Here is a 22,562-nt window from a genome sequence, read left to right on the forward strand (position 1 = left end):
ATATTTCTACAAGTTTATTTTTAAAAAATTCGTCGGAAACTTGCTTTATAACTCCCTTCTCCCCATTTCTTTGTATGATACTTTTTTATACCAAAAAGGCTGCGCAATATCATTTTAACAATCGAAGGATTTTACAGCATATAGTCACTCGAAGAAATATTGTATTAAACTGCCATTAAATAAAATAATAATAATTCCTTATCGAATTTTCGACAAAGAATGATTAAAATTTATTTTATTTGACTTTGGGTCAAACTCTAAAACGTTTACATGCATCGATTTCCAAGACTGAATAAAAAAATTTGCAGGCATATGTGTATGCAACACAACCGACAAGTAAATAAATTAATAAGACAAAAGTAATTAAAAAATACCTTCCTTAAAGTCTAATACAAGATCACTCTTTTTTTTCAAAAGGAGAGCTGACTTTTTTCTTCATGTGCATGCCATAGGGAAAAAAAAGTGGGATGGTGGTAGGAGATTTTTATCAATATCCCTTTTTCTTTGCAAGTTAAATTTAATATTTTCAAATTTTGAGATTCTATTATTATAATTTATTGCTTGTTTTGTTTAGAAATATCTCCACTGTTTTTATATTAAATTCATCCAAATTCTTTGTAGTGTCTATGTATTGCTCCAAAACTTGGTTAAATTGTCTACCTAGGTTGTACTGATTGTTCGGGAAATTCTGGACGATATTCAGAGTAGATTAGCCGCTCATAAATTTGCCGTGAAGTCGACTGGTAGAGAAACATTTACTGCGGTAACTCAAAATTTTGATTAGTATCGATTATTAGAAAAATAATGCTGAGAGGAGAGAACTAGTTGTTCGGCTGACTAGTGAGAAAATGAATCAGAATACATATTGCTTTTCCAGGATCTCAGTCTTCTCTCTTCAGGACGAAATCATCAGCCAGTAAATTCATTCGTGAGATTCGAGGACGGCAAATTTTATCTATTAGACGTGTATTATGTTTATATTTTTATGATGGATTTGGCATTAAATGCTAATTTGAAAAGAGCAAAGTTTCGAGGCTTAGTTCTCAAGACTTGGGTAATTTAATGAAAGATTCTTTATATCACCAGGCTGTAAAATGTGGATAACTGCTCTGGACTTTTAACTTTGAGTTGACTGAGCTATTGAAAGCATCCAAGCCTAGTGAAATCTGTGATTCGCGCTATTATAAAATTATAGTTCATGCTCTGTTTCAAACGAGTTATATTTCTTCACGCAACAGAATTTGTGACTTTTTACTGTAAAAATCGTTTGTAAATTTAATTTTTTTCTGCGCTATCATTTGTATTCCTTTTTCCAAGTGAAAGGTAGTAGATGATGCAACAATATAAAAGACTACCAACTGACGAGTTAGCTTCTTCCAACTAAGCTAAATGAAGAGCTAATTAGGATAACTTCTGAAAATTTCAACACTTTTATTCGAAGATAATAATTTATTTTTAAATAACCCAAGTTTTTGCAGAAAACAAAAGCACAGAAAATTTCAGAAAAAAAAACATTTTATAAAGATTGCATAATTCTTGAGAATTTGATAGAGCTTTAATCGATAATCAGCAATAGAAAGAAATTTTCCTTAAACTTCGAACGGAGAGTGAGTAAACAAAGGCAGAAATGAAACAGCAAACAGTAATAAAACAAAAACTTTTTATTTTTCAACAAGAATAGACATTTAACAATTTAATTCGAAAACATAATAATATCAAATACATTTCTAATAATCTTTTTAATTTCTGTACAAATGATTTTTTTTTTCAAAAATCATCTTTATCTCTCATCAAAAAAGGAACCTGTAATTAAAAAAAAGTTTCTTATCAATACATAAAAAAATTCACAAGAGATATATTAATTCTAAATCAAAATAATTGTGAATAACAATATTCGTTTGGTACTAACAAGCATATCATGCCAACATATAGTGGGGGATTTTTAACTAAGCAATTGCAAAAGGCTGCGAAAAGGAGGAGCTATGCAGGAAAGTAGATTAAAAAAATGTTATTAGCCAGTTAGGTAAAAAAAAAAAAAAAAAAAAAAAAAATTAAAATGTTAATATAATATTAACACTCTGTCAAGTATAATTATCGAATTCCTATCTGTCTCATTATTTTTGCAATTTATTAAAGTATTATAAGATCATACAGTCATCTGCTTAAATATCATTGTGTACAAATATGGATGTGACATAGTCCTGAGTCATAATCATATATAAATAATAATAAGGTTCATATATAAATAATAACAAAAAATAAATCATTGATATGTTGGCTAAGTTAAAAATGTGATGAAATGTAAAATATAACTAATCAGTTTATTAAAAGAGGGGCTTCATGATTTGCTCCGTCAAGGCCAAGCAATGCTGAAGCCCATCTCTGAGAACATACAACAAAATGTATAACAACCATCAGCTATCTAATAAAGGGAAAATGTAAATTTGGATTAAATTAGATGTAAAGCAGGAACAACTAATTTAAAGAAATTAATATGATTTATGATTCACATGCACAAAAATAGAGCATATGAAATATTCAGATTAAATTAAAAAGCATATGAAATATTCAGATTAAATTAAAAAGCATATGAAATATTCAGATTAAATTTTTTTATCATTAAAATAAAGAAAGGCAAAATGAATATTTCAAACAGAAAAAAGTTTACAATAGGATTAACAGCAATACAGTTCTTCACAATAGAAAAAATTGACTTATTTTTAGAAATGGATATGCATTAAAAATTTATTTTTACTTATTTTTTTAAAATTTCTAATGTATATTCCTTTTAGTTTTTTTCATCACATTTATTAAAATAACTTTCTTAAAAACAACAACAATGTAAGCTTGCCTTTGAAAATGCCCTCCTAAGATATTACTGGTTGACAGTTTCACTATCTCAAACTTTTTTACATATAGTCTATTTCACATTAAACTAAGAGGCAATGATGAGTGTAAAAATCTAGTTATAAAAAAAAAAAAAATGGAATAAAACATATTTTTCGTAATATATAAATTATTTTTTTGTACTAAATATGAATTCTTTTATATTTGCCCCTAATCTCATATAGTCATGGATTTCAGCATTGGCTACTAACAGGATATTTATGCATCCTTAACAATTTAAAAGTACTGCTTGGATACAAACTACATTTAAACTCATTGTTGTGTATCCCAATGGCACAACAGGGTCAAAGTGCAATTAGCCACCATGATAGTGCAGTCAAATTTTTTTTTAAAATGCAGACTTTTTGTTTTGTGTGAATGGCAGCTAATCTGATTGACAGAAAAACATAGCACATTTTTTAACTAAATGTTGAACAGCTGTAGTTAATATATAAATAAGCTTTCATTATTATAACTAAAAATGAGCAAATTTTATATTATTTAAACATAAAAAGTAATTTTTTGGCCATGGAAATTTTATGCCTCACAATCAAATCATTTTGTGGGTTATAGGTCAAATATAAAAGAGAATAAATAAATTCCAAATAATAAATTTTTCTTATTTAGAACCTTACTATCTTCATTCTCACAGAAAATAGTGGAAAAAAATATCCTGCATTCAAATGATTAATATCATGAACTTGATGATAGTTTTCACCATTTCAAAGATTCAAAATACAAAACATTATTGTGTCCATGTCATTATTTTGTCTGAAAAATCTCTATTGAAAATAAATCAAATTTTTTATGCATTCAATAAATTGTAAGGAATATAAAACAATGCATATTATTTCATTCATTCATCAACTTTTCAACTATTTGATACAAAAGTATGCAATGTAATTAATATATGACAGAAAAAAATTCTATATTCAATAAACAACTATCATGCCAACATATAAAGATTTATGCAACTGTGTTATATTTTAGTAAAGCCCATTAAGATGGAATGGTTGCAAATAACACAGATACAGTTTGAATTATTTTACATGAAGTTATGCACAATATGCAGCAGGTAAGCAAAACATTTTCCTGTTATTTATATTCATATGCATTCAGAAAAAATATTTATGAATTGAAATATCCCTATAATAAATATATAAAGCAGAACAGTAATAAAAAAAATGGCACTAAGCAAATAACTAATTTGTTTCAGATGCAGGTATCAACTTTTTGAGCAAGGAAGGGAAAGAAGAAAAAAAAATAATCACAAAATGTAAAGAGCGATAATAGCACAAAAATAACTCATAAATGTCAAGGGAACATTTTAAACAAATATGTTTAAAAACATGTTAGAAGAGAAGGGAAGTTATATGAGATGACCTACAGAACAAAATACTAGATCAAGTTATCTTGTGTGAATTCTCTGAAAAGTCCTTATTAATTTATTTCTATAATTTTTATTTTCTTTATATTTTCCATAAGTATTCTCTTTTTCCAAAATCCAAATTTATTTAAAGTTTTATTTATAAAAAAAAACTTTTATTTAATTCAATTGTACAAATGTATTAGTAATTTTAGACCTTCTCAATATAACAAAAACTTTAGTATAAGCAGTAATTCCTAATTTGTTACATCATACATTTATTCTTTAAAATTTATTCAAACCTCATTGATATATACAATAATAAAAAATCAGATTTTGGCCTTGAGCTAAATAATGCTTGTTCTCTTATCAAATGCTTTTATAAATAATATCTTGAATTAATAAGTTAACTTATTTTTCTTTTCGTGAAGATAGATTGCAGGTGGGAAAGTCAAATAATTTGAAACTAAACAAGAACAACAACAGAAAACCCTAATGGACTATTATTTGATTGTTGCTTTTTCCATGCTTTTAAAATTTACTTTGCATGCAATGATTAATTAATTTACATGCAATAATCATACATAAAAGATCAAAATACTACCTGAATATTCCACATAACTGTATCATTGACCACCAATCAGTTTTCATAAGAAATAATCAATTTAACTTTTCATTTACAGATTGCAACCTTGCTTGATATATCCATAGGCAGACAGATATGACATGATTTTTTTTTTCTCCATAAATAGAATTTTTTAATTTGTTTTAAAGTTGAGCATTAATTTATATGAAGTGATGGTTTTAGATATTATTCAATTTTTTTTCCAAACTAAGATCATGCCACAAAATAAAGTTATTAATTAGACTCTTCCATAATGAAGCAAATAACATAGTATTGATTATCTTAATCATTACTGATTTAAATTATGAAATAAACAGTATATCTTTATTGATATGAAAGAATATTAGCATGTGCAAAATAACATTATTAAGATAGTAGATGAGGTAAAAATGAAATTCTAATTTCTTACTGGTCATATTTCGTTTTAACACACTAATGGCCATTGTATTTAAAGGACAGTAATACACTAAATGCATTTTTTTTTTAAAATTAATTTTCTGTTTCAACGAAATGAATAAGTATATATCTAAACTCCTATACAATTTCCGACTGGCATATGCTACTTACTAGCAATATTTTCAAGTGACATTAATTTGAATTTTTTTAATTTCATTTTTGAGTTATAAAGGAATAGGAAGTTTATTATACTTTAAAATATTACAATATATATCAATAAAATTTTTTCAAATGATTTTTAATAATCGATTTTAGATTTTTTCACAATAATTTTAATAAAAAAAAACTTTTATTTAATTCAATTTCATTTGCAGCCTATCTAAATATAAATGGTTTTAACATAATTTACTGAAATCTATGCTTTTAAATTAAATTGTTGTGTGCTAAGGGATTATGAAATTAAAATTAAAATTTTCACGAACTCATATATAAAAAGACCATAAATTGCATAATAAAAAATTTGTTACATAAAAGAAGTTATTAAAACTGTCAATTAAATAAAAAAAACCACTGCAACCTATAGATGAATAAAATTAGAATAAAAGCTGACAGACTTGAAGAAAAATGAGAACATAACTGTGCATTTGATTTTCGAACAAAGATGTTTAATTTTAAGCAAGTATCAAACTAGCATTAAATATAGTTAGGTAAAAAAGCCATGATATTTTGACAAAATAATTTATTTTATATTAAAAATTGATTTATAAAAAAAAGAGGAAAAGCACCATTCTTATATGGAAGCAAAATTTTATTCAAGAGAAAAATATTTTCATTCATATTTACAGATGATTTCTATGGAAAGAAAACCTCACAATTTTGTTCTGCACACATGATTATTAATGAATGAAATAATTAGTTCAATAATAAATGAGCAATATCAGACTTTTCTTTAAACATAAATCTAACAACAATCAAATCCATCATATAGACACCCATGATAAAATCATACAGCAAAACTACATACTCATAATATTTATATTTACAAGTAGAATTGGAATGTTTTGCTTTATTATAATAAACTATGGAAAAGCTTTTTAGCATTTAAATACACAAGTTAAAATAGTGAACCAGAAAATGGATATAGAAAATCAATTTTCTAAAACAATGAATCGTTATAACCATAATCAAAGCATCTTAGTTATTTCTTTTACTAAGATTGAATAAGATTAAATTTTAATAAACTGATTTTTCAATACAATTTTCAATGAAACATTTACTAAGGTATGTATCAGGACATTCTGTAAATATGAATGTCCTAAATAATATTGTCCTTCTTGAAAATGGAAAAATATCTCAGCATTCACCCCTTTGCTTCTACAAAGTATGACAAGTATGCTGAGACACTCATCTAAATGAAAAGTTACTAGAAAAAAAAAATTTTTTTTAAAGAAAATTCGAATCTCTATGCTGGAATATTGAAATAAGATGATGTTTTAGATTTGTTTGTCCATAATATATTTTTAAAAATGTATGCTTAATTATATAGCACTGAGAAAATTCACACAAAAAATGTATTTAAAATCATAGCAATAGACATTAAATAAAACAATGAAAAGTTTGTAGTAAAATGTATTAATTTTTTTTTAATTACTAAAATTAGAAGAAAAATGATTCAAAAATAAAAATTGTTTAATTAGAAAGCATATTTTTAAAATTTTTGAATCATGGGAAAATGGTTTTTGTTTAATCATCTGTTTGGAATTTGTGAAGGAAAAACTGCAAAATGTCAATAAATTTTTAGGTTATAAATAAAAAAACCTAATTAAAATTATCTTTTAAGTGTCGAATTTGGAGATTTTTAGTTCAGTAATCAGCACTGTAGAGCACCCTGAATGATTTTACATTATGCATGTGGAAATTTATAGACAACATGTCAGTTTTTTAAAAAAACATTATCCTTTTAATCAAACCAGCTACAATTTTTTTTCCATAATTTTTTCCAAAAAAACTTAAAACATTTTTTTACGAAATACTGAAAAAAAAAAATCGATATAAGCTTTTCAAAATACAACAGATATTTAACCGATTAACTGCCATTTTTTTTTTTTTAAATTTTTGTCCGGATAAGTTATATATATGCATAAAAAGTTATGTAAAAGTATAATTATATTAAAATTATGCTTTGTTTTGAAAATAGTGGATAATTTTGAAAAAAAGAAAGGATATTCTTAAAAAATTATCAATAAAAACAAAACAAAAAAATGAGAAAGAAATAGATAATTACTATAGCCTCTAAATTACATTTTTATGTATGGTATTTCATTATAAAATAAAAACCAAACCAAAAATATAATGCTTCAAATATGATAATTTTGTCCCTTTCAATCTACAGATGAATTTCGAATTTGTTTCATAGTTGTGAAGAGATGAAGTACAGAATACACACTTTCTGCTACATACATTGATTGATATATATAGAATGAAACTAAGGCACAGTGCTTAAATACCATAAGGCAATCAGGCTTACCAAATATATTTTTTGGCACAGAGCAGCGTATATAAAATTCCAAAATACCCAAATGGGGATCATGGAAACTAATGGATTAACATATTCACTACATTACAACACTACAGTATCCCCCCCCCATTCTTATTAGGTCTTTTAAAAAGTCACATTGTTTGCATGTGAGGTTTAATCTCATCAATGCATTTCATACTGAAAATTAGGTAATTTTTGAAATTTGTTTGAATGGTGTACATAGAAAAAATAACAGTAAACATGTGAATTTGCTGTGATTGAGGCACACGTAATCATAGAAACAATGCAAGATATCTTTGTATTTGACTCATTCATAACTGCAGTACCATACACTGTTAACCATTAACAGTACAAGAATACTCCACATTCTAAATAATTAAGCATCATTTGTTCACTTTGTAAAAAAAATATTGTTAGTTGGTTTCACATGATGATAACAATAATTAATTTATTGCAATAAATATTCTAAATACAGTTATACAAAGCATTACTTTAAAAGTACAAAATAAATACAGTCAGACACTGCTAAACTGCTATTTACAAGGATATAGCAATTTCTATTTTTGAAAAACTGATTAATAGAATATTTGTTGACAAAATTATTTTATAATCATTACTCAACTGGAAGAATGTTTTAACCTCTAGTTTCATCAAAAAACATGCAGAAATAAAACTACATATGAAAGTAATTATGTAATGGGTTACAAAAGTGTAACAAATAATAGGATGGCTAAAAAAAAGGATACTGAAATCTAATACGCAAGAAATTTATAAATACAATTAAGTTACAATTTACATCAAATAACCAATTCCAATTAAAACATTTAAGTTTAAAAGATACCAATTACTATTCATTTTTAAATTGCATAAAACGATTATGACTTTTTATACCATAAAAAATGAATTAAAAGAGAAAAGCCGTTTATGGTATATAATTACATTACATGCTAGGGAGAATTTAACTGCTGTGATAACATTATAATTATACTTTTGACATTTTTAACCAACAAGAGAAAAGCATTCACCAAAAAAGAGCAACTCTTTATACCACTGTTAATTACTTTACTATTTAACCCATTACATAACAGCAGTATACAACTCCTTTATGAATACTAAGAAATCAAATGTATAGTTTTCTTGAATGTTTTTGTCAAATATTGACAAAACAAAGATATATTTTAATTTTTTAATATTATTAGCAATCCATGAATTCATATGAAATGAATTTTATTTTTACTTTTTACACATCATAACAAACCTTAATTCAAAGGATTGTCCAAGAACAGAATTGTTCTTACCAACATAAAACTCATGAGAGGAGGAGGGGGGGGGGTATAACATAGAATGGTAAACAGAAGTTGTGGATTTATTTGAATTTTTTTATATTCACTTTTTTGAGCCTCATTTCATTATGACATTTTTTTGTGGCTTACATACCATACACAAGCTTATTTCAGTTCTAACATTTTGAAACAACTGAAGTAATTAATGCCTTCATAAATGTATACCTGGGATATACACATCGATCATATTGGAATCTATGAAATTTAATTAGTTAGTTTCGAAGCTACACAAGGTCTATTTTGGGATGGATATCCTTATTGAAAACATGGTCAGTTAAAGTGAAATCTGTTATGTATGTAAAATGGGTTAATGATTTTTTGAGGTTTGTAAATCGAAAATACTAGTCATTAAAGATTACCTTGTTAAAAAATGAATTTTATTTTGTTTCCAATAATCTTTGAATAAACAATGCTTTCACTATTTCATAAAATAAACAGACTATAAACTTTTAATAAAAATTGTGTTTAATGTACTGTGATGAGGACTTCGAACATAAGATTTTTGAATTTTCAATAAAAGTTATGGAAAATCTCAATGAATAAAAGAAATCCATTAAAAAATTACTTTTAATGCTTTAATAAAATTGTATTAACTGAAAGCATTTATTGGTCAATTAAAGTTTTTATACTAAAAAAACATCTTCCTCTTCTTCTCTAAAATATATAGTAAGAAAATAATTTTATTAGTCAATTAATAAAATATTCAAAAGTATAGACAGACATTTTAGTGATGCAAACACAAATAAGTGCAGAATATAGAGTTAATTTTGCATACTTGGTTTTTTTATTCTCAGATTAATCAAGTATAACTGTAATGATTAAGAAATTTTGCCAACTATTATATCAAATTATACTTAAAAAAAAGAGCAGTCAACAACATTTTAAAATATGTCCATACAAAATAGAGAGAAAATAAGATTTCTTAAAATAATTTAATTGAAAATAGTGTCTTTATAATTAACTTTTGGGTGCAACTTGTATTTGGTGCACAGTGTGCTATCGGAATTTGGTTTTTACTTAATAGCACTTATATGCTTATTTGAAAAATAAGTTTCATCATAATAAAGTTTCTGGTTACAAGTCTACATTAAGAAACATGGAAGACATCCCTTAGCATTACTCTTTCCTCTGACTACAAAAACAAAGCATTTTCATGCCTGATATTATGAATGGCAATTTTTTTTGCCCATTCTTGTTAAAAATTCAAAACATGTAGGTACTAGGATATTAAAGAATGCTTTATTAATATTTCGTTTTCAAATTATTCATTTTGAAAGTCCTAATTTCTATATTTTCATTAAAAAATTGCAACATAATTTTTTTCAATGAATAATATAAACTGGATGTATACACTGATTGTAGTTCAAAAGTTAATTATAAAACCATTAAAGATAGGCACATACTTTCAAGCGGTCAACCAAAGATATATCAATTAATGTGCAGAGGTTGCTTGCAATGGCCCCTGATTGCTTAAAAAAAATTAAGTTCAAAGTCCAATAATTTGGTTTATTTTAGTACCAGAAGAGTGTAAGTTTAAAGTATTAGAGTACGAAGAATATTTTACTAAGGATGATTAATAGGACCAAAAGTAACATGAAATTCAAAGACTTTTTAATTTTCAGTAGCATTTTTATTAACTTTACTATTTATTTATTTATTATTATTATTAACTAGACAAAATAAAAAAAAAATTACATCATTCAAAGCATTTTTCCAACTGAAAGTATATGACCACATCTAATGGTTTAGAGATTAGCTATTAGGTCACATATTAGTGTGGGCATCTTGTATAGCAACACATTTAAAAGTATTAAGAACTTAAAAACTATCCACAATAAAAGGGAATAAGAGATGATAAGGAAAATATTCTTTTAGAAACATAATTTATCCCATATACAGAAATTAAATATCCATATTACCAAGAGGTAGGTTCCATTTAATATTTCATATATCTTTAGTTAGCTTTCATCACATTTACAATATCACTGATATAAGTAAAATAAATAACAGCACAAAAGTATGTATCACAGAAACCTAAAAATAAACAGTGTAGTGAACAAAACAGGTTTCTTAAATAATCTCAATTTTAAAGTTCGAAAAAAAAAATCTGATCAGGTAATGATACATATTAAATAATAAACCTTTCCTTACTTTGCACATTTATATGAAGGGGGGGGGGAAATAGAAATGAACACACAATAAAAGGGAAAAACTGATTTAAACTATAAAATAAATAAATGTATTCCTTATAATTTCCATGCTGCAATTATTTATATACAAAGTAAACTCAGGAATTTTTAATGGATTAAAACTTTTTATTTCATGAGTATAAAAGTTATCATTGGCTGTAGAAATATAATTAAAATAGACTTTACCTTCATAATAGATATACCTGAGTTTAAATATCACTAATGTGTGTTTACAATTCAATTTACTTTAGAAAAGTTATTTATTAATTATTTGCACTATTTTTTCACAAAGGAAGACAATAAAAACATTTGTTTAAGGCACTCACTTAGGAAGAATGCACAAATCATGGAAGCATATGATAGAAAAATAAGCCTTCATTTCTTAATAAATAATTTGATAAAACCCATTAAATATTCTTACCACAGGCGGGAAAAAGAAAAAAAAAACTTTCAAGAATAATTCCTGCAGTGATTTAGTTATAAGGTATTTGAAAATATTTGTGATTAGAAATTAAACTTCAAAATTAATACTAAGCAAAAATCATCCTATATCACAGCTATAAATATAGCCTCCAGACTAGAATTAAGCAGACTAGAATTAAGCAGACATGTATGAAAGATAATTTCATACAATATTTTACAATTACATATTTCACTGAAATTTATAATGAACAAGAAATACTATCTAGGCATTCTATGAGTCAGTTGTAATTTAACACTTTTAGAATTAGAAGGTATTCGTCTTGTAACTTTTATTTGGACACTACCCACGGCTCTTCGAGGTTGACCCTCTGTTGAGGGCATAAGCCGCAAGTGTGATGTTGTGGAATAATTTGAGTTATACTTTGCATAACCTGAAGAGAAAGAGAAAAAAAAGAGAACATCAAGAAAGAAGAAAAGGAGAATAAAGATGAAATACATCTAAAGGAATATACACAGAAATAGAGAATAAGAAAAATAAATAAGAAAAAGAGGCAAAAAAAAAATAAATCTATAATTCAAAACATAGTATTGAGCATTGAACAGATAAATACCAATGCATTTAGCATCAATAAATCAGTCAAATTTGAATGAAATTACTTATACCAAAATTTATTATATATATATATAGGATGTTAACTATAATGTATAAAATAATGTGAAGAATCATATTTCGTATTTTCATTACTGAATTATGACATTTTAACCAATTAACTGTTTTGTCTTCTTCAAAAAATGCACATCTAAACATTTATATATTATATAAATATAATAAATAATTAATTATAAAGATAACAATTATTACATAAATTTAATAACTGTCATTGAATAAACTCAACTGAATGCAAAATGTTATACTTTTCCCATGACAAGTATACGTGTCAAAAACAGTCAACTGGTTAAATTTCATTATTTTAGATCAATCAATTACTTTGAAATGTTTCATGCATTGATTGGAAAAACTTTTTTGAGTAGATCATTCAAATGATTTAAAATAGCATTAACCAAAACATAATTTGATCACATTTAATCACAGACTTAGCAGAAAAGTTGGTGTGTCAAGAATAATGTCCTAATACGATGAGAAAATAAGATAAAAAAAATAGTATTGAAATTTGGATTTTAAAATTTCTCTAGCAATAGATTTATAGATTCAAGCAATATAAAATATTCTTTACATAATTTTGGACATTTCTCCAAATAGAAAAATATGCCTATATCTAATGATTTAGAAATTAGCATATGAACCAGGATTACAATGGATATCTTATATATACAAGTAATGGCATAACTAAAAAGGTAAAAAGCGCATGACTGGGAAAAAGTTAGACCTAAGTATTAAGGACTCTAACCTGGGAAGTATTATATACAGGAAGAATATATCACTTTGATTATACACATCTTTAATAGGTATCTTCCATATCTTAAGCTTTTGATTATGTGCAAATAACATTTACTAATAAATATCTAGAAATAACATTTATTTTAATTTCTGACTTAATCATACTCAAAATAACTATAGAAATAAATGATGAAAATACAATAACATTTTAAATAATAAGATTCTATAAATGTTCTATGAAAGCTAATGCAAAGGTTGAAAATTATATCACACAATTTAAAAATAATAATTTCATAAACAGTTCATAAAATCTTGAGTTCTGTACCTGCAAAAGCGGTAATAAATTTTTTTAAAAAACCTCATGTAAAAAAAAAAAAAAAGCTTAACATTTCTATTAAGTTCTTTAAATTAGGAACAAAATTCTTGAACTGAACATCAAGACTTGATGGAATTTTTAAATTAGAATATCAAAATTGTCTATCTCCCATGAAATTTTAAGCTTGCATGGATAACTGCAAGAATCAGAAAAACAATGCAATATTGATAATATTTATCAGACAGGTTGAATTTTTTTGAAAAGACAAATTTCAAAAATCATTAAATATATTTTTCTAAATAGATAATAGAAAAAAATTACCAAAGCCTTTTGGAAGTTCGCACATCTCACATTTTTCTAAGGCTGGATGATTAACAAAAGTACAACTTTTACATTTCCACGAACTATTTTCATCATCTTCAGACTTTGATTTGTCTTGAGATTGCGAATCATGTTTCTTACTTTTCCCTATAAGAGGAGAAAAAAATTTATAAAAGAGAGGTTTACAAGAATAAAATAAATACTATATTTTTCTAAAATACCATATACAGAATCTATATAAATTTATTTTGCAGACATTATATTACTGAAAATGTAACAAAATTGATCTCTGTACTTTTAAACTGGCAGTTATGCATATCATAATAGATAAATGAAGTTCACTTAAATGAATAAATTTATAGAATAGAACTGCTTTTGAATGCCACAATGTAAAACAGAACTCTTCAGCTACAAAACAGAAAACCATATTTCATACAATTTAAAATTCCATCTTGAAATATATGAATAACTTTTGAATTCCATTAATTTTTTGTTGTTCATTTATATTATATTTTTCATTCGTAATAAATACTTTTATTAACTCATTCATGACAATACAAGCCTATAAATATTTTTTTAAAATTCATAATACAGTAAAATCCAGAGAATGCATAACATTATTTAAAATAAATTTTACAATACACATAAGTTTAACCTTCTCATTCCTAAGATCATTTTCATCCTTTAAAGAAAAATTATCTAATCCCACAAAACCCATAATGACAGCCCATATACTTAAAGGAGTAATATATAAAAGAGGGCTCAGATTCAACTCATGGCTATTAAGCAAATATATTTTAGGATATCTTTTGAGAGTTCTCAGAATCCATCCCCTATCTATTAAACACATTTGGAAAAATATCTGAAAAAGGGAATTTCATGATATTTTGGTCTCACCAGTACTTGCTGTAGTTTCCTTGAACTGACATTTATGGCTCTTCAAATAGATAGACTATATACTCACTCACATTATTCCCTTTTCAATCATATTAAACAAGATTTCAAATATTGCACATTTAAAAGAATAATAAATTTTAATCAGTACCTGACTTACAAGTCAAGCCATCATTTGGTCCCGTAAATATGTTTGAATAAAAATCTTCATCTGTGGCACTAATAGGAGCTGTATTAGAAAAAAAGAAAGTAAATTAATACATAAAAATACATAAGCAAGTATAAGACTTTAGAACACCCAAGATGCAAATATTAATTTCCTCCAAACTGTATAGTTACTCACTGGGTCGTTTAATTATTAATACCACATAAAAAGTTTGTATAATAATTAATAAAGTTTGTAACTTTGTATTTAAAATTTATGCAATAAAAAAGAAATTTCAAATTAAGAGTTTTAATTTCAAAAACTCTTAATGGTTCTAAAATTAAAAAAAATGTCTTTACAAATTAAAAAAAAAAGATTATTGCAAATTTGTAGATAACAAATGATCAGATACTAAACTAAAACGTTACACTTTATCCAAAAAGTTCACTGGCAAAAACTATCTTAATTTAATTTTAGATACAAAATTTTGTAGTGTTCATAACAAAATCTCCAAAACAAAAAAACTTAAATAGATGGGTCTTTAATTATTAAATTAAATGTTTGAAACACATAAAAGTAGTAACTTACTCTGATCTTTACTACAAAGATCATATTCCATAATTAAATTATTGCATTCTAGAGCAAGTTTTCTATTTTCCTCCTTCAATTTTTTTAACATTTCTGCCTGCAAAAAAAAAAAAAAAAAAAAAAAAAAAAAGTAAGAATAAATAATACAAATAATAAAATAATATGAATAATTACATTTGAAAAAAGACTTACATATGAAAATGAGTTCTTTTCAGCATGTTGTCTTCTTTCAATTTCTTGTTCTAATTTATTTATTTCAAATTTCAAATCTGAGCATATGGCCTTTTCTTTGTTTAATTCTTCTTGAACTGAATTCAGTCGAGCTTTCTGATGATTCTTAACATCTGAAAGATTATAAATTATCAACTTTAAAAGTTAATCAATCAAATGTACTTTAATTTTTAAAATAGATGTGGAATATATTTCATCAGAATATATGTCTTCACAGATGTAAGGTCACATTAAAATAATTTAAACTTTGTTAGATATAGATATGTTCATTAGTTTATTAATACTGGAGCAAGTAAGGGGACATAATAAAGCAGAAAGCATTAATCATATTTGAAGAGTAAATATTATCCTAATACTTTATAATTTATAAGATTTTTATTTTAAATAAATTTATTTATTCAAGATCTAGATTGATAAGTTTTTGAACTGACTTGCTTACAGGCTGCCTCATACTAGCAGGCCTAGGCACTGCTTGATTAGAAATCGAACAATAACTACAGCTTCAAACATATTTTAAGTTAAATTTTATAAGAAGAAGGATACAGAGCCACTCGCAATTGAAGACTAAGCATGACTTTTAATGCATTAGGGTGCAACAAAAATTGTCTTAAAAAGAATTTTTTTTAAAAAAGATTTTTGTTTGGTAATAGTGCAGAAAAATTGCCTTTTAGGTTCAAAAACGATATTAAAATTTTTTGTTGCAATATTACATTATCTTAAGGTACCGCAAAAACCTTGAAATTTGTAAAAAAATCGAAAAAACGGAAATTTTTAAAAAGGGCCTTAAATTTTTCTTCGATTTAATTATTTTTTCCCGTACAGTTACTCTGGTAACAGTGCGGAAAAGCTGCCTTTTAGGTCTAAAAAAATATTAAAAAAGTTGGTTGCAGTATTTTATTATCTTAAGGTGACACAAAAAGCTTGAAATTTGTAAAAAAATCGAAAAAACGGAAATTTTTAAAAAGGGCCTTTAAAACTTTTTCTTAGATTTTAGTTTGGCAATAGTGGTGACAAATTAGCCTTTAGGTTCAATAAGAATTTTAAAAAATTCTGGTTGCAATACAACTTAATTTCGAGGTGCCGAAAAGAACTTAAATTTTGTAAAAAGATTGAAAAATTATAAACTTTGATAAAAATATTTTTATGAATTTTTCGTTCATATAATGTTACAAAAGATGATTTTAAATACGTATACAATCATTACAATTGGAAAAAATTATTAATTACAAAGTATAATAATAATAAAATATTTTTTATGTCCAATTTTGCGTTTTTTACTTCTGTATCCTTAATGATTACAAATGTTACAGCTGCAAAATGTTTCTTTCTACTTCATTGCCACGTTATGCCATTTATTAAATTAAATTCTGGTATATTCACAAGCGAGTCAATTTTTGCTCTTATGTAGCCTTCTCTTGCGATTGAACTACAGACATTTTGAGCAGATTCGGCCAAAAATCTCACAACTCTTTCCACTGTTTGCATGTGACAAGGAAGCCAGGGAAGGTCGATAACCGAGTCCCCTATACTATTTAGTTCAGCTTCAGATGCTTTCTGTATAAAGTTTTAACCTAATATTAAACCGCAAAGGAACTTGCTAGTTATATCGCTTCTTGTCTATTTGATGGATGCGGTTGATTTGCATCTTTATATAAAGAATACTGTTGTTCTTCACCGTTGTCATTGCCACCAATAATCGTTTCTGATGCGCTAGTATTTTTTACCCGTTCATGATTAAACTTAACTATTCCCTGTAGTTCTTTAGTCTTTCTTGCTTCTTTCTTCCTCAAAATGCTTGTAGTAGCAATATCAATATTATCTATAACAATTTTCCTGTTAGAGCATTGATCGTTTAGAACCTTTTATTCCATAACTGGCACTTTTTTTTATACAATTCAGCAATATAAAATAAACGTCTAGCTTCTTTAAATTCTGTGAGGTTGTAATGAAACTCATCTAATCATTTTTCTGCTTTAAAATTTTAATAAATTAATGTATTTAGTATGATAAGCTTTTATTATTTGTTTAATTCTTTTGTTAGAAACAACGGGAGTAGATGCTCTTGCCCATATTTCATTTACAGAAGGGCTCTTCTCTGAAGCAATTTTGAGGTTATGTCTAATATAACAGAGCACTAGATTCGTCAGTAGTGTGTTCAACTTCAAGCAAATCACTAAATTTCCCAAAAATAGAACACTCTGATATTTGTCTTGTCTTCAGTAATTTAGAGTGATCAATTTTTATTCACAGCAAAGCACACAAGCGCACAAACTAACAAATCAGTTACACAATAGACGGAGGGGAACTTGACAAGGCTACTGATTTAAAACCAGCTCTGTCTTTGTCACCGAACGAAGACAAATCTCTATCTTTCCTCAATAACAACCACTCCGGCGACGACTCAGTGCCATGCCAGTACAATAGTAAAACTGTTTTTATACTTTTATACATATGACATTGCCTAATAAAAACTTTTTATTTCATAATCAAAGCACGCAAAAATCCTTAAAAAGTTGCACAAAGTGTGTTTTTATGAAACTTTAACGCCCTTAAGATGTACTCTAATATTTTTTTATGAGTTTAATTTATCTTATCTATACGAAAAGGCATCGTTTCCACTCTATTACAAATTAAAAATCAAAAGTTGATTATTTCGTTTCATAATAAAAGTCGTTATTATGAAACTTTAACGCTCTTGCGGCCCCTCAAGATCTACTCTAATATTGCTCATATTTATAATTTATTTTATCTACACCAAAACGCAACTTTTCCGCGCTATTCCAAATTAAAAATCAAAAGTTCGTTTATTCGTTCCACCCTATATACATATTTTAATACAATTACATTAAAGAAATATGCTTTTTTTTATTACTCTTACAATAAATGTGAATGTCCATATATTTAAGAGCAAGATTAATTGTTTCTATTCAAATTTTGTAATAGTTTTCTTAAATATGTCAAGGAACGCTTAAAAAATGTAAAACATTAGGTTTGAAGAAACTCTGTATTAAATTGAGATTTTAATTGAACTGAAAGCCAAGTTATAAAATTGGTTTTTACTTTCTCATAAATTAAGTATATAGAAAGTATAGCAATTATCAAATAATTTGAACTCAAGATTTTGATGAACCTCCATGCTACAGACATCTGTGAGTTGAAAAAGCACATTTTTGGAAAATGTCTGTTTGTCTGCCTATAACAAAGCTAACTGAGAAATGCTTTGAGTTAGGTGAATAAAATTTGGTATATAGTCTTCACACCAGATTGGTAAATTTCTATAAATTTTTGAGAACAATCTGAGAAATATCTTTGCCCAGCTGCTCAAATATAGGCGAACATAGTAACTACAAAATGACGAAAATTAGATGAATAAAATTTAGTACACAGATTTAACATTTATATTGGAGATAATGATCAAATTTTAATCCAAATTTAAAAAGGAGTTGAATTTGTTGGTCAGAAGCACGTAAACCTAATAACTCAAAAAAAAACATAATGGTTTAAATATATTGGGTATGTGATTTTATGACCGTAATTGTAGTTGTGTGGTGTATTTTTAATCAGATGGGATAAAAAAAAAATTGCATCTAAAACAAATTAACTTTTAATAGAAAGTATGCGAGAAAGTTTTGTTGAGACCACTCTTGCTGATTATTGGTAAGTCATCAAACTGGTATTTTATTTGGTGACAATTATGTAATTTTAACTTTTGACATTTTTTGCAAGTGGCCACTGAACAGCAAATGTAAGTTGGAGGGTCAGAAAAGATTATATTGGTGTTAGTTTGAGCTGAAAGTTCAAAAGACTTAGATAACATTAATTTAATGAGTTTGAATTGAATTGCAAAGAACTGACAGCCTAAAACGATAAAATCAAATGCTTGATTAATATTGATTTTTTTTATTATTATTTAATCAAATTTTGAAATGTATAGTTTATTTTGCTTGAGGTAATGCAAATTACAATCAGATTTAACTTGAAAAAAGAAATAATAAACATATTTTTGAGTTTATATAGTTGATAGAAAATTAGCTATCAAAAGTGGCTAGCTTACTATAAATTTTATATAATGAGAAATTTTGAAGAAATTTACACTCACAATTTTATTATTACCAATGCAATAAACATTTAGATTGCTGAAGGTTTATTCAGTATTCAAAAAGACTAAATTAACTGACGATTAATACTTACCAAGAATATAATTAGGCGATGCTTGATAGCCATGAAGGAAATTTGTTTCCATGTTTAAATTTTTACTTGAGATTTTTTCTTCAGATTTTAAATTATGATTAATATCATTGATACAATGATCTTTATCAATAACTCCTTTTGAAAAGTTTTTATCAACAGTATCAAAAAGTTCAAGATTCTCTTTAACAGAATTGGAAACTTGTTGAAAATGAGTAGGAAACTTTGATTCATTAGAATCCTGAGCATGACTAGATGAGTGAGAAACATTGAAGGAAGCTTGACTTGTTACAGGAAGTTGATTTGTTGATGACTGAGTAGGAGAAACATGTGGTCTTTGCAGACGCAGAGCTGTGAAGGTTGCACCTTGAGAACCAACAGATATTTGAAGATGGGAGCCAAAATCTCTGTAATTGCAAGGGCTTCCAACATTAGTAGGAATGGTTGATATTTCAACTGGACATGCATCAGAAGATTGAGGCTGCAATTGAAGATTTAATGAAGTAGTGTGACGACCAGGTCTTGAAGAATGAGAAGCAGTTGTGCACACAGAACTGCCATAGACATTCAATTGTTGTTGTGCAAATGGGAATGAAGGAGTTATACTCAAACTTACAGCATGCCCTTTAGAAGGCTGAATTTCAGAGTAATTTGATGCACTAGAAGATTCTTTTGATCTTGGTGATTCTACAGGTAGAACTGTGTGTTCCTTTGTTGTAGAAAACATCATACGATTGTCAGTTTTTTTATCAATGGGCATATGGCACATTATTGTATGACTAGAAACTGGCATATTTTTATAGATATCTTTAAATGGTCTATCATGATTTGAAACAACTGGAGCTGATTTGACTTCAGGTTTGAAAGATTCTTTTGGTGATTTGGATAGGGGATTTTTAGGTAGTTGGAGTTCACTTTTATGAGAAACTTTTGTATCTGATGCTTGAGATGAAACATTATGTTTCTCTATTTCAATATATTCTTGATTGCTATTGTTGTTCTGCCTGATAATGGCATTCAAATTGGAAGTTTTGATCTCTTGATTAGAGTTCAAATCTACAATAACATTTTTCTTTGATTTTGTTTTCTTATCAGATGAATGGATATCTGAAAATGGTTGACTGGAGTGAAAGTGACTTTTGCTCTGCTTTTGCAGAAGGTTGATACACTTATTTTGATCTTGTGCATACTGAAAGGTAATAATAATAGAATAATTATTTACAAATTTTATAGGAAAAATCACAATAATTTGTTGAATTTAAAAAATAAAATTAGCTAAATGGTATTTCTTGCTATAGTCAAAAATAACCTAAGTTGACAAAATATGGATAGCTTTAACATATGCCATTATGCTTTTTTATATGGTGAACAATATTATTTTAACCCCATTCCTGTAATTTAATGAGTCTGATTCATAATGAAGATTTTGGTTTAAACTTGAACAACACAAGACAAACTTAGAAAATGATTTTTAACCAGTTACAATCACGATTTAATTCTCATCAATATGCCACAAGAGTTGGTCATGATTCTTATAAATTATGTAATAAAGCAAGAATGCTAGTGGTTTTGAACTTTAGTTTTTGAAGTAAAATTTAATAAATTCTTACAAAATGCAAGATATGAAATATTTATATGGAAATAATGATAACATATCACTTTGGTCTATTTATTGCGCAATGTCAATTACAGCTTTGGTAAAGATTTTATCGGTCTAAATAGCATAAGAAGGGAGTTAATACATTTGAACGTATAATGGAACTTGAATAATTCAATTCCATCAATACTTTTTTTCTCTGATCTTCTATTATCATAACGTTAAAATGCTATTTAAAATTTGAATTAAATATTAGCATATTAATAATACCTTATCAAAACTAAAAAACTTTTTTTCACTTCTGAGTTGTTTTCATTAGTTAAATGTGCATTCACTTTACCCTTTTATCACTTGGAAGAGAATAATTTTTAGAATAATTTAATTTTAATTGAATTGAGGACTTTATTTGCTGTATAGCTTTTTCAATTAAAAAAAATCATTAAAAACATTTGAACACTTCAGACAGAATTCTACTTTGAAGTTTTATAGAAAAATACTGTTTGTACAATAAAATTTGATTGCAAATTAGAATGCAATGTTATGCTTAATAAATAAACAGTAAATAAAATTGTAAAATATCTATAAAATTATTAATATTAATACTTTTGAAATTATTAAATTAATAGCAATTATTTTTAGTTAAAATTATTGTTTATTTATTTATTATACATTATTTATTAAAAGTGCTGAATAGCAAAATTAAATCTTTTCAGTAGTTTTCAATTCAAAACTATTTTCTCTTTCAGCACTCTTTTTAGAATAAGATTTTTTAAATTCAAATTTTTGGATCAATTTTCTTTTTAATGTGCCCAGTCTGATTAGTTAAACTTCACTGTGATTAATATATTTGAATAGATTTTAATTTCATACCTGATATTAAAGTTTAAAAAAATTAAATAATATTTAAAATGAAATTGCATTAAATTCATAGTGATATTGATATCATCCTTATGTCATTTTGATCATTTTCTTAGTAATTAAAATAACTTTACACATTTTAACAGAATTTTAAATAAATGACACACTAATGTGTGCTATAATCCCCCCCCCCGGTTCAATTATATTAAGTCAGAAAGAATGATATCTACAATCAGCTCTTCCAAAAGTGAGGCTAGC

At 26.2% G+C, this 22,562-nt stretch overlaps 1 protein-coding gene across 4 annotated transcripts in view; it reads right to left on the minus strand.

The window, feature by feature from the left end:
* Positions 1-1,646: 1,646 nt before the first annotated feature.
* Positions 1,647-22,562, minus strand: part of LOC129975022 (TGF-beta-activated kinase 1 and MAP3K7-binding protein 2-like) — a 60,014-nt gene continuing 39,098 nt past the window's right edge. For 2 of the 4 annotated variants that reach the window (XM_056087883.1, XM_056087884.1), the window contains exons 3-8: positions 19,853-21,038; positions 15,623-15,774; positions 15,431-15,527; positions 14,849-14,926; positions 13,804-13,950; positions 11,840-12,198 (exon numbers count right to left, since the gene is read on the minus strand). In XM_056087883.1, coding sequence (XP_055943858.1) covers positions 12,026-12,198; positions 13,804-13,950; positions 14,849-14,926; positions 15,431-15,527; positions 15,623-15,774; positions 19,853-21,038 — 1,833 coding nt within the window. In that variant the 3' untranslated portion in view covers positions 11,840-12,025. Of the gene's footprint in view, positions 1,804-11,839; positions 12,199-13,803; positions 13,951-14,848; positions 14,927-15,430; positions 15,528-15,622; positions 15,775-19,852; positions 21,039-22,562 lie in introns of those variants that run through there. The other 2 variants (XM_056087885.1, XM_056087882.1) reach the window with 2 other exon arrangements.

This window comes from Argiope bruennichi, chromosome 7 (genome assembly GCF_947563725.1).
Source record: "Argiope bruennichi chromosome 7, qqArgBrue1.1, whole genome shotgun sequence".
In the NCBI taxonomy this organism is placed as follows: Eukaryota; Metazoa; Arthropoda; class Arachnida; order Araneae; family Araneidae; genus Argiope; species Argiope bruennichi.